Genomic DNA, 13,427 nt, shown 5'->3' on the forward strand with positions numbered 1-13,427 from the left:
AATTGCCCTTCAGAGCACACTTGAAAACCCTCTCCGCAAACCCGATCCAATATGTTCACTGCAAAACAATTAGCTAGCGAAGACTTGCTTGGGGTAAGAAAACACTTCCGGGTTCCACTGGGACCCATGTTCACAAATGGTTCTGCTGGCATCTGCTGCAGAAGAAAAGGTATTTTTACGGTCTCTGCGTTTCTTCCTCTGCAGTTGGTCCCCACATTGGGCGTTACTGTGGGCAGAAAACACCAGGTCGAATCCACTCCTCATCCGGCATCCTGTCCATGGTTTTCTACACGGACAGCGCCATAGCCAAAGAAGGCTTCTCGGCAAACTACACCGTCTCGCAAAGCAGTGTTTCAGAAGGTCAGTATTTACGCCTCTTGCAAAGCCCTGCGGTAAATAGTCGCTATTATTCCTCCTCACACACCTGTGGCCCTGTGAACACTACAGATGTGTTTCGTGAGTTGGAGTGCCCAGGGTTTCTTTTTCTCTTTTAAATGGTTTATATGAATATCAATGGGAAGAACTCTTTGGGGTGCTTTCTTAAAACTATGTGCGAGAAGGCTGCATGTAAGCCTCTGAAATTATGGGAGAAAAAGTGGGAAACGGCAAAACTGTGCCTTGAAACAATGAAATATGGCCAGACCGCCTACCTGGTACCCTCCAGTGTGTATTGGGCTGAGAGCCAGGAAAGGACAGGCGTCGATCCTGGATGAGAAAACCAGTCAGCATCGGTGGAGTTCATCGACAGGCAGGCAGGTGGAATGGATGGTGCGTGGTGGTTTGATCTGGGGAGACCCTGGTGGAAGCTGTTTTTGTTTTTCTTATGTGAATGAAAGCGGATATTCACGTAAAAGAAGCACGTTTTAACTTCTGCTATAACTTTCCATAAAAGAAAAAAAAGTAATATGTTTTTTGTATCTTCTTAAAATACACTACTAGGGCTTCCCTGGTGGCGCAGTGGTTGAGAGTCCGCCTGCCGATGCAGGGGACGCGGGTTTGTGCCCCGGTCCGGGAAGATCCCACATGCCGCGGAGCGGCTGGGCCCGTGAGCCATGGCCACTGAGCCTGCGCGTCCGGAGCCTGTGCTTTGCAACGGGAGAGGCCACAACAGTGAGAGGCCCGCGTACCGCAAAAAAAGAAAAAAAATACACGACTAAGTTGATGTGGTCTCCAGCTCTTTTAAGAGCCCGAGGGAAAAAAACCTGAAAAAACAGTGAATAATTTGTGTTTCATCAGTTTTAGCTGCCAGGTTGTAACGTAGCACAGGGAAAAGGCAGGGGAGTTAGGAGACCTGTTCTACAGATATGCTTGTATCTTTTCTACCAGATCTTACTGGAAAACAAAAAGGCCAATTAAACTTCAAAATCTTATCTTTACTTAATTTATTTGGTTAATCCATTCATGTATTTTTGTGCCATTTTATATTCCAAATAACAAACCTAAGCTTAAAAGTAGAAAACCAGTGAAAGAAAACCTTTTATGCCACAAAACCTTATTAATTATGATAGAAAATTCAGAAAATGTGGAAATTGGGTTAGTTGAAGTTTTTCTGGATGGTTGAGAATCTTCTTTTTAATCTCTAAAGTTTTTTTTGCACTTTGGTACTTTACATTTTCCTAAAATGGATTATTCACTTCCCAGTATCATAGTTCATATTTCATTGTTTGCTGAGTATATGAGGCCCAATGGAATATATGTTTTCACGATTCATGGTCATCGTTGTGAATATTACTATTTATGCTGTAAAACTGTGGTGCTCTTTGGGACCCTATGATGCTGCACTTTACCCTGATGGATACTGTTGTGTTTTAATAAAATAAACCAACGGTGTTAACAACTATGGCCAGTCCAGGGCAGGGGCATAACAAAGGAGGAGGCCTGGGTGCCAATTGCAAGGACTCTGAAAGATGGAGAGTTAAGGTCTACTTAGCCCACCAAATATGGGCTATAAATGGACAAAGAGTCTTTTTCACTTTTATTAGATCTTAGAGGAAATAATACAATTTTATTTAAATGTAACTCTTGATGTGTATGCATATGACATGTCTGCATACATTCAACTTTGAAAATAAATCCGAATTTCCATCATTTCCTAAAAACTTTCTAATAGTATTTATAGTATTTATATCAACCTAAGCCCTGTTGGAAAAATAATCAACTGTGAGATCTTCATAGCCTTGCTTTCCAGAATTCTTGCCATGAAAATGCACGTATCGGTGCTACAATCCAATAAGTCCCTCGTTGTCATCTTTTGTAAGACTGTGTGAACATCGAAAAGACCGTTTTAGCTTTCCAGATCAAAAAAGGAAATATGCATCCTAGGTCCCCTTCGTTTTGATGGCTTAGGGTCATTTTTTTTTTTTTTTTTTTCCCCTTCAGACTTCAAGTGTATGGAAGCTCTGGGCATGGAATCCGGAGAGATTCACTCTGACCAGATCACAGCTTCTTCCCAGTACAGCACCAACTGGTCTGCCGAACGTTCCCGCCTCCACTATCCTGAGAATGGGTGGACCCCTGGAGAGGATTCCTACAAAGAGTGGATCCAGGTATGTGGCTTATACCTGGCACACTCAGGGTGGAAGATTTGGGTCATAAAATTGTTGTTGAAAAAAAGCAACGCCGTGACTAATGCCTTCCAACGAGAAGGACAGGGACCGCCACCGAGTGTAATCACTTTGCAGCATTCACAGGATCAGAGAAAAGCAGGCCTAGATGACATCCCTGAAAACCCCTTATCTTCTCAGATAACTTACATATGACTCTTACAGAATCTGAGCACAGATGTCTCACTTGGGTAACAACTGAAAGATCTGAGGGTTTTTTTCCCACAGCAGCCATACATTTTCCATGGATGTGCTTCCTTCTTTAACAGATTTTTATTTCCTTAATGAAATATATTACCTGTACTTCGAGGTGTGCCTGAAGTCATTGTTTTGTAAGGTGTTTTGTTGGTTTGTTTGCTCAGGGTAGGAGAAGAGCAGAGCGGGGTTGAGGTTTCCTTCCCCACGCTGGTCCAAGTAGCACGTGCCCGAGAAGTGGTTTAGTTGAAGGTATTGGTCTCTGTGGATTACGCACAGGCACAGACGTATGAAATGTACACGTCTCTGTCCTTAAGAGTGATGTCGGTTCTGCTCTCCCCACTTTGCTCTAATATTCCCCTCCCTGCCTTCACCCTTCCGCTCCCCGCAGGCTCCCCTCCTCTGCACCTCCACCCGGACTCATCTCCAGCTCATCCCTGGCACCACTCCCAAAGCCTAAACTTGCCCAGCCTTGATGTCTGGATACTCCCACCCAAGGCCTGATGTTCATGTTCTTGACTTTTTCACCCACTGTCAAATGAAACATCATATCTGGCTGTGTGGGTTAAACTGTGGGCAGATTATCCAATGTTATTTGCTGAAGGATCCAGATTTCCTCTTCAGGAGAGTAGGCAGAGCCTGTCCTGCACTAATTGCGAGATATATAAAAATGACTAATTCCCAGGGAGAGTTTCTAAGCAAGAAAATATACCAGGATGATTAATCCCCTACTTTCTACATCTATGCCTGTTTCAGTCTGTTGAGCACAAATACCAGATTTTGTTTTACTTTGGAAAGGTCAATATTAGTTTAACATACACTTAAAGTGAAATGGCCTATTTCAGAAGGCTGAACTCACACTAACCTCGAAATGATAACACTGAGAAACGTGTAGAGGGTGAGAAAAGAAGAGGCTTTCACCTTGGGTGGGATTGCTGAATCCAGCTCTAGATTAAGTCAGAAATGAGACGAACTTGTCTGCGTCAAAATAGCTCTTGGAGACTTGTGTTTCCACATCCCCACACCAACCAGCAGTTCCATGTGATTGACAGACGTGCCTCTAGAGAGAAGCTTACGTTTTGCAGTGCTAAGCATGTTTGCATGGTAATGTCGTTGTATGCTCGGCAGGGTGGAGAACACTCAATAATTTAGGGATGTTAGTCTTGCAAGAGTTCAGAAAATGCAACGGTAGCAATTCTTCTGGGCAAGGAATTCTGTGTCAGTAGATGCGTGGAGACAACAGGCTCTCACAAAGCATTTGTCAGCGGGACAGGGTTTACATCACTCTCAGGACTTGGGCACCATTTGAGATGGCCCCAGAAGAAAAATCTCAAATAGTCCAACTCTTTCTATCAAAGTATGGTCGGAATAAGCTAAGTAACCCAAACCCCCCAGACAAGAAGCTTTCCTTTTTGCTCATGCCACCCCCTGTCTCTGGCCGGCAGGGGGTCTGCCCCACATTTTCTCACACCAGGACCTAGTTGGAGGGAGCGGCCGTCATCCGAAACCTGTCACCAAGGCAGAGGGAGGAAGGGAGTGTGGCCAAGCATGCTGACCCATGAGGCTCCGTTGAGGAGCATGACACCAAGTTCATTGCCAAAGCACATCCCACGGCTGTCCACGCTTAACTTCCAAGGGGCAGCAATTCCACACGTGCTGGAGGGAGGACAGCACAAATGACACTTGTGCCATTCATGGGATAGTCGCCATGTATCGAGTATTTCCTGTGTGTCCCAACTCTGCTGAGTACTTGACTCATGTTTATTCAATCCTCAGAGCAGTCCTGTGACAGAGGTTCAGTTATCCTTTTTTTTTTTTTTTTTTTTTTTTGCGGTACGCGGGCCTCTCACTGTTGTGGTCTCTCCCGTTGCGGAGCACAGGCTCCGGACGCGCAGGCTCAGCAGCCATGGCTCACGGGCCCAGCCGCTCCGCGGCATATGGGATCTTCCCAGACCGGGGCACGAACCCGTGTCCCCTGCATCAGCAGGCGGACTCTCAACCACTGCGCCACCAGGGAAGCCCTATCCTTATTTTTAAAATGAGGACCCTGAGGTTTGGAGATATGAGTAAATGCCCAAGGTCACAGGCTTGGAAGCAAGGTCTGTTGGACTCCAACACCTGCTTCTTTACTCTTCGATGTGCTTTATCTTTATCACTAATTCCTATATATTCAGGTGTATCTTGTGAAGCATCCGTCCGCAACCCTTTATGCTTTTCCTCGTGCTGAGAAGCCTCACACCAGGATGAGCGGGGGCTTCCTGCTTCTAAACCAAGAATGGGGAGCCCTTACTCCTCGGCCCCTCCGGGAGGTGGATGTCAGAGGAGCTCAGCGTCAGTTCACCTTGAGGGAAAATGATCTTTTTCTTCTGCGGGATCTCAGCGGGCTCATTTCCACGCTAGTTGCGTCTGTGTACTTGGTGGGAGGTCTTAACATCCACCCATCACCTAATTATGAATAATTTCATGTGCTTCCAGCTTTTCTGAAACTCCTTGGAAGTGGCGGGCTTGTTTTCATTGGATAGATGTTTTATAAGTTAACCCATAAGCACAGCATAAGGGAGGCTGAGGGCAGGAGGTACATACCTCCCATCACAGGACCATTTATTTGTACTTGACAGTCCTATTTGTATGCACATCAGAATGAGGATGGCATTTGTTTTCTTTTTCGGCTTTGTCACATTTTGCATGAAATATACCCCACCAAACATGGTGCTGTAGCAACAAGGACAAACACTTGCATGTGTTAAATTAATAAGGCAGCCCTGGAAACTGACTCTCCCTCAAGACAGGAACAGTCTTTGGTTCAATTGTTTTCTCTAGGAAATTACCGAGTGACATAAAAAAACAATGCATCGTTAACCGCCGGTGTGGATGTCCTCCATGGTGCTTCCTGTGGGATCTGTTGTCTGGCAAAAAGCTTAAGAACCAGGGCAAGAAGCCCTTTAGTGAGGAGAAGCATGAAGGGAAGTCCCGGCTTGGACATTTCCACGTGGTCACATCCTGTTCTAAAGGCCACTTCATATCCTGACAAGCGAAAACCTCCTACTTGTCAATTGCAGAGTTAGTCACCCTGTGAGATTTGCCCACATTCTTCAGAGTATTCCATTCTGTTCCGTGTCCTAGAACTGCTGATCTTATTACTCATTTCATCTTTATCTTCTTTTTGTTTCTGGTTAAATAATCAAGGATTCTAAGGAAAGACTCAGTGTATCGGTGGCGCTATAAAAATTCTTAATTTTCAAGCACATTATTAGATCCCAAGCCATTAACCTCATTGACACTGAATTTCTTTTCCTATAAAATAAAGGTGACGTACCCTTCTCCATTCAAGCTCTGGCAGTCTACGAGACTGTGGATCGCAGAAAAAAGCAGGCTCGGATTTTTCTTTTCAGATCTGCAAACTAAGTGTGTAGAATGTGTCTGATCAGAAAACGTGTTCTCCTAAATCCTGGTGTAGCCATTCACACACAAAGCAGAATTTAATTCGTTAATTATTTCAATGTTTTATTAATGATAGTGTTCACTGCACTGTAAACAGATTTATCCTTCTAGCTTTAATTAAAGCTCTTGGGAGTGCTTTCCTCAAAACAACTGTGACTTTGCCCTGATTAGAATGCCAGGAGACAAGAGAAAAAAAAAAAGTCAAGAGACATAATGCCTGGATGGGATATGAACTTTGTTGATCCAAAGAAATAAAAATGGCACTAGGGACTAATCGATTACTACACCCTCCAGTGACTTTAGAAATAGAATTACTTGACAAACCAACTCAGGCTGAAACTCTGCTCATCTCCAAATTTGGTAATATTGTCTTTTGTGGGAAAAATTAAAAATTGGTGCTAGGTTATTCATGCCTTCTCTTATTCCAGAGAAGCAGAAAGCAGTTGGCTTCTAAACCACATCCTGTTTGGTTTGGTCCATCAGCCCTATGATGGATTAATCCCACAGAAGAGAGTAATCTCCAAGAAGACCCTCTAGCTGTAAGAATACATCAGCAAGCCCCTTCTCTGTTCACTACATTTTCTGGTAGAAATATTCATTCTGAGGGATGAGGAGAAGGAAAGTTCCAGAAGAGAGGAGCTCACGCTAACCTTCTGCGGAGGCTTGTTTCAGTGTTTTCCTTTTGCTTTACATGCATTTCCCTTTGATAATATTGCACATTTCCTAACTGAAGGAACTTTGAAAGCAGACACCAGTAACCAAAGGCCTTGGTGTAAGGAGTTGGGCTGAACTGAGTCAAAACACAGCCCCCCCCCCCACACACACACACACTCTCTCTCTCTCTCTCTCTCTCAGGGTTCACTTACTCACAGCCACAGCTGCAGGGTTGAAGAAAGTAGGTGCCCTCATTCAAACTGCTCAAATCCAAGTGGCCCTGGGTTGATTTGAGGATTTTAAAATTCATTGTAAGACATGTTCTAACAACAAAACCTTATGTTTCTATAGCATTTTCCCTTTATAAAAGCCCCTTTTCATACACATCCCATTTTAGTCTTAGAGTGTAGGTTAAGTGGACCAGAGGTTCTTTATCTGCATCTTCCTATGAGAAGGCTAGAGCCCAGAGAGGTTAAATAGTTCATCAAGTCCTGATTTGGGGGAAAGCTGCAACTTGTGGGGAAAGTCAGCCTCACAGGGCCAAAGGGGACTTCTTTCCTCAGACTTGGGACCTGAGTCACTGGGCACTGGGAGAACCGGAGGGCGGGAGGCGAGTCACAGCTTGGTGTCAGATCTGAACCAGGCCCAAGCAGCTGGCCTTTGCAGAGCTCTTTGGCCATTGGAATTGTGAGTTTTTCACCTCCTGCTCTGTCAAATGCAGTAAGCCGGGCAGATACTCTCACGCCAGCTAAACTGGGCAAAGCGAAAATCCTGGCGAGGTCTTAAGACCTCATGAGTCACAGAGGAAACGGTCCTTCCTCTCGCCAGGTTCCCAGCCCCCAAGCCCCAAGGTCTGCCCTGTAGTCCAGGGGGTCCTTCAAGGTTTACTACCCACAGGTGCCTGCACATCCACCCCAGGGGTGTGAGCTGTTGCTACCAGCAACCTCCGAATCTCACTTGCAGCTTGCGGAGAATGGAGACAAAAGATCATTTAAAGGCATGGACCTGATTTCAAGAGCTAAGAAGGGGGGCTCCCCTGGTGGCGCAGTGGTTGAGAGTCCGCCTGCCGATGCAGGGGACACGGGTTCGTGCCCCGGTCCAGGAAGATCCCACATGCCGCGGAGCGGCTGGGCCCGTGAGCTATGGCCGCTGAGCCTGCGGGTCCGGAGCCTGTGCTCCGCAATGGGAGGGACCACGACAGTGAGAGTCCCACATACTGAAAAAAAAAAAGAGCTAAGAAGGGGCTAGCTGGACATCCTTTACGTGCCAAATGGGATGAAATAACTCATGAATTCTTGGAAATGTTCCCTCTGACACACAGTATTGTTACACATTTTTATCGCATTTTAGGTGGGAGAAGTGAGTGTTTCTTACTCGATTAGAAGAATTTCTTATCTGAAACCCTTCTTTTTTTCTTCAAAGTGAGGGTTTCCCCAAATTGAAAGTAGAAGCTGATGTAATTTATCTTAAAACTTTTAAATGTCGTTTATTTTCACAAATTTCATATCTCATTTTCTTTCCTTCTCAACTCTCTTGGACAGATCTTTCATTCTCTTATATGAATGTGTTGAGTGTGGAACAGGGATCTCCTATGAAATAGTTTGTGATTTTTCATACAGTTTCTAGTTTCTAGTAGGTTTATAATCTGTGTTCAAAATCGGTTCTATCTGATGAACTGAAGTAATCCAGAACATGTATGGAGGCAAGTTATCCTGACTGTAAACACTCTGTGCTTACAGACCAGACACTTCGAGGATCGGGGGGCATTTTCTCATTCAGATCATTAGCAGATTGCTGAAATTGCAATAAAATGCTTTATAAATGTGTGACTAGAGAACGGACGAAAATAGCTCACTGGGTTACCCAAATGTGGAATGATGCATGTAAGATATAATGTTGGCAAATTTAGGGAAAATACAGCTGTTCCAATGAATGTTTATCCCCCAGGTGTGCTCTGTGTGTGTTTTGCAATTAACATTAACTTGCTACTTTAGCTGAAACATTGATCTGGAAGGGAGATAATTTGCTTTTTTTTTCCTTTTTAAAAATTTTATTATTTATTTATTTTTGGCTGTGTTGGGTCTTCGTTGCTGCACACGGGCTTTCTCTAGTTGCTGCGAGCGGGGGCTACTCTTGGTTGTGGTGCACAGGCTTCTCATTGTGGTGGCTTCTCTTGTTGCGGAGCACGGGCTCTAGACGCGCAGGCTTCAGTAGTTGTGGCACACGGGCTCAGTAGTTGTGGCACACGGGCTTAGTTGCTCCGTGGCATGTGGAAATCTTCCTGGACCAGGGCTCGAACCCGTGTCCCCTGCATTGGCAGGCGGATTCCCAACCACTGCGCCACCAGGGAAGTCCCGACAATTTGCTTTTTAAAAAAGTAGCCCAGGTGAGACTTTGGTTATCTTACCCTAGTTCTGCATTGACTTATACTTCATGCACAAAATAAATGCTTTACCTCTGACCCTTCATGTATCATAGGACTGTTATCTCTAACTAGGTTTCCACCCAGGAAGCCCATGTTCCAAAATTTACTGTCTCCTGAGGAACTTTGCCTAATGCTTTCTCTGGTACCTTACCTTGGTGTTTCACATTATAGGAAGTCATTTGAAGGAAATATGTGTTTATAGGGACAGATGAAATTCAGAGCTTTTTGTTGTTTTTGAAGGAAGATATGATTGGGGGAAACAGAATGTACATGTGACATAATTATTTAGACATTTTTAGCTGTTGTTTTGTCAGATAGAACATAGCAAGATAATTTTAACCGTTTTGGTCAAGTTGAACACTTAATTCAATTTTAAAAATCAGTCAAAGAATTTTACTAGTTAGTATTTCATGTCAACACACTTTAAAGAAAATATATGACATTTAAAGAAGCCTCTGATTTTTATGATGAAGCATCACTGGGAAGAGAGTGTTGAAAGAATGACAGGTGTTCGGGTAGAATTACACTTAAAATAAGTTAGTTTGTAGAGCATGAACATTTCCTTTTTTTTTTTTTTTTTTTTTTGTGGTACGCGGGCCTCTCACTGCTGTGGCCTCTCCCGTTGCGGAGCACAGGCTCCGGACGCGCAGGCTCAGCGGCCATGGCTCACGGGCCCAGCCGCTCCGCGGCATGTGGGATCTTCCCGGACCGGGGCACGAACCCGCGTCCCCTGCATCGTCAGGCGGACTCTCAACCACTGTGCCACCGGGGAAGCCCCAGAGCATGAACATTTCTTTTTGCTGTTGTGGTTTCTTATTGTTTTATGGCAGTGTCTATTTGGAACCAACATTCATAGTTAAATTCTAGAGGAGAGGTTTTTATATTTCTTTCCAGAATATCTTCACTTTAAGAGTAAGATTAAACATAGGTACAAACATCCTTTTGTCTAAATTCCTTATTGTTCATGTGTTCAGAGGGATTAAGTTATTTGCAAGACCACAGGGCCAGTTACTGACAGACCCGGGCTGGAATCTCAGTATCCTGGCCACCACTTCTTTGCTCCCACGGTTGCAACCGTATGAGGACGTGAATTTGGATCCTCTCAGAAGATTGTGTCTGAAGACCAAGCAGGCACGTTTAAATCCCAGTATATCCTGCTTAGCTGCTGATTGGTAAATGATGTCTAGTAAATTGAACAGTCGCTGCAGAAGCTTTAATTTAAACAAATGATTGGACTTTGTCTGGAGCAGGGGTTCTGCGTCTGGACACTCCTGACATTTTAGATTGGATAATTCTTTGTTGTGGGGCTGTCTTGTGTGTTGTAGGATGTTTAGCAGCATTCTTGACCTCCAGCTACTAGAAGCCAGTAACACACACACACACACACACACACACACGCACGCACCCTCAATCAAAACGACAACCAAAAACGACGTCCCCAGGAGTTGCCAAATGTCCTGTTTGGGGGCAAAATCATCCCCAGTTGTAAACCACTGGTATAGAAGATGCGCAAAATCCTAATCAAGTCATTTTCAAAATAATCAGACTGATCAGAATTTTGAAAGAAAAAGTAGCTGGTTGCTTGGCTGGTTTCTGTCACTTTTCCACCGTTTACTGTAGATATTTGAACAGAGTCGTAGTTCTTTTGTTTTCGAAAAATACAGATGCATCTGTTTACCTGATGCAGGAAAACAGCATCATAAACCTGCCTGCTTATTTATCTTAAGCTTCACTACTTTTAGCTGTTAAAAGTGGACGGGGGCTTCCCTGGTGGCGCAGTGGTTGAGAGTCCGCCTGCCGATGCAGGGGATGGGGGTTCGTGCCCCGGTCCTGGAAGGTCCCACATGCCGCGGAGCGGCTGGGCCCGTGAGCCATGGCCGCTGAGCCTGCGCGTCCGGAGCCTGTGCTCCGCAATGGGAGAGGCCACACACACAAAAAAAAGTGGACTGTTTTTAGCTAAATAAATACAGATGTTATTTTAGAGTACTGCACGATTGGGTCTCAAAATGCACTGATAAGAATGGGATTAAGAAAAGGAAACACAAGGATAAAATCACCAGTCATCACTGACAAGATTTAGGAAACATAAGACTGAAATGAGCTCTTCCACAACTGTATGTTGTGTGTCCCTGACCTTGACTTACCTGTTTTAGTTTTTCTGCAGTATGTAAATAAACAGTTCTTTTTTTTTTTTTAACTTCAGATGCAATCAAGAGTAAGGAACTGTGTTTGAAAACCTGTCTATTGCTTTATTAACTTATCTTTTCATGGGAAACATACTATTAAGTTTCCAATTCTGTAACCTAAACAACAACACATTAGAAGCCATCAATTACCATCCAGTTTCATATCTGTGGACCAATAGGAAGGCAAGGTTGATGGTTTCACATCTGTTTTAGGTGAAAGGCTGTTCCTGTCTGTGGTATTTAAAATTTAAAGAACTTCTGTTATTATACAATTGGGAATCCTTGGGGAGTAAAATGTTAATGAAATCCATAACGGGCACAGACTTTATGATAGCAGTTTTAAGAAATTCCTTTGGTGGGGTTTGTTGATTTCTGCCCTGGCGGTAATAACTATGTTTTACAGAGTGCGTTAATGTTCACGTCTAGGAGCGATGGCTACGTTTATGCAGCATGTAATGTAGCACACAAACTCCTAAGCTCTAAATAACTTTCATATCAGAATTTGAAAGCCCCAGAGCAAAACAACGTGTGTTCTTCAGAAGTGGCAGAACCCACAGTTGGAAACTTTTCAAGCACCTCCACAGCAAACTTCTCCAAAAGAAAGGCCCACCCTGGAAATTCCAAAGCCGGGATGCAAATGGATATTCTGTGCCCTCATATATTTCTCACTTAATGCACCATTTGAAAGGTCCACATCGAAATGGCAATTTTGATCCACATCAAAATCGCAGTTTTGGATGCTGACCTGAAACAGAGACACGCACAAACACGCATACGTATTTCCTTTCTCCACTGCAAGCCCCCAGCCTTCACATTTCATTCAATTCTACGTTCAAATAACGAGAGGAAAGTAGATTAAATTAAAAATGCTCTATAAATCCCAATAGTAATAAACTGCATTACGCTTTTATATTTCCAACTATCGAACAGAGTAAGCAGTTGAGACTAATTGCACATGTTATGACTAATGTGCAATTAGAATAATCACATATGAACTTGTACAAGTGACTTGTACATTTTTTTTTCCAGCTCTTTTTGCTTCCACGGGTTAAAAACACATTCATGGCCTTCCTTTAATTGCCTTCCTTCAGAAGAATGAAGTCTTAATTTTACCAAGGTTTTATTTTTCTTACAATCCCAGTGCTTTAAACTTCTAACTACATTTTCTGGATTTAGCAGAAAAATAAATAAGCTTCTTTATTCTTCTAGCAAGCCTGAGACGGCAATAGATAGAATTCTTCAGGGGATGGGTGATTGGACCTGACAGCTTCTGAAATCCTTTCAAGCATTTAAGATTCTGTGATTCTATTAAAAATAAATTTACTCTATCAGCTGGTACCATGGGCTTGCTTAAAAGAAAATATAAATATGCGAAGCATAGCTCGAATTCGTTTTAAATAGTACTGATAATCATATCAGGCAACACATAGCAAAAAAAAATTTTTTTTTTTAATTAAAAAGATTTTCTTTCCTTAGATCAAGTAATTGTTTAGGTCGGCTTCACCCTGAAGCTTATCTGAGGATTTCACATAGAAACCTCACTAGTGGGGCTGTTTTGCTTGATTCTTTTGTGCTAGTTCAGGGGGAAGTGCAGCTCACTAGGGGAGATAAGATGAAGTCTGGGCAGTTCATCTTTCATGTCTCTCTAATCTTTGATGGAAGTATCTGAAAGGCAAAGGCTTACCCACCATTCCAGGCTGTTCACACCTTAAAGTCTGGCCAATACTCCGTCTTTTTTCTTTCCTTAAGAAGACAAATACCACATGCAATTCGGAGCATGTTATAGGCCATCATACTAATGCAGAAAAGCGGAGGGGAAAAAAGCAGCACCAGGGATACAGCTTAAGAAGAAAGTCATCACGGCGATCTTCATGCGTGTATGACTCGCTGTGTTTACTGAGGGCTAAAGCTGACAAAGACAGA

The 13,427-nt window shown here is 43.5% G+C and overlaps 1 protein-coding gene across 8 annotated transcripts in view; it reads left to right on the forward strand.

Moving 5' to 3' along the window:
- NRP1 (neuropilin 1) overlaps positions 1 to 13,427 on the forward strand; it is a 142,071-nt gene that overhangs the window by 67,486 nt on the left and 61,158 nt on the right. For all 8 annotated transcript variants that reach the window (XM_067702423.1, XM_067702413.1, XM_067702439.1 and 5 more), the window contains 2 exons: positions 205 to 360; positions 2,380 to 2,546. In XM_067702423.1, coding sequence (XP_067558524.1) covers positions 205 to 360; positions 2,380 to 2,546 — 323 coding nt within the window. The remainder of the gene's footprint in view (positions 1 to 204; positions 361 to 2,379; positions 2,547 to 13,427) is intronic.

This window comes from Pseudorca crassidens, chromosome 1 (assembly GCF_039906515.1).
Source record: "Pseudorca crassidens isolate mPseCra1 chromosome 1, mPseCra1.hap1, whole genome shotgun sequence".
NCBI lineage: Eukaryota > Metazoa > Chordata > Mammalia > Artiodactyla > Delphinidae > Pseudorca > Pseudorca crassidens.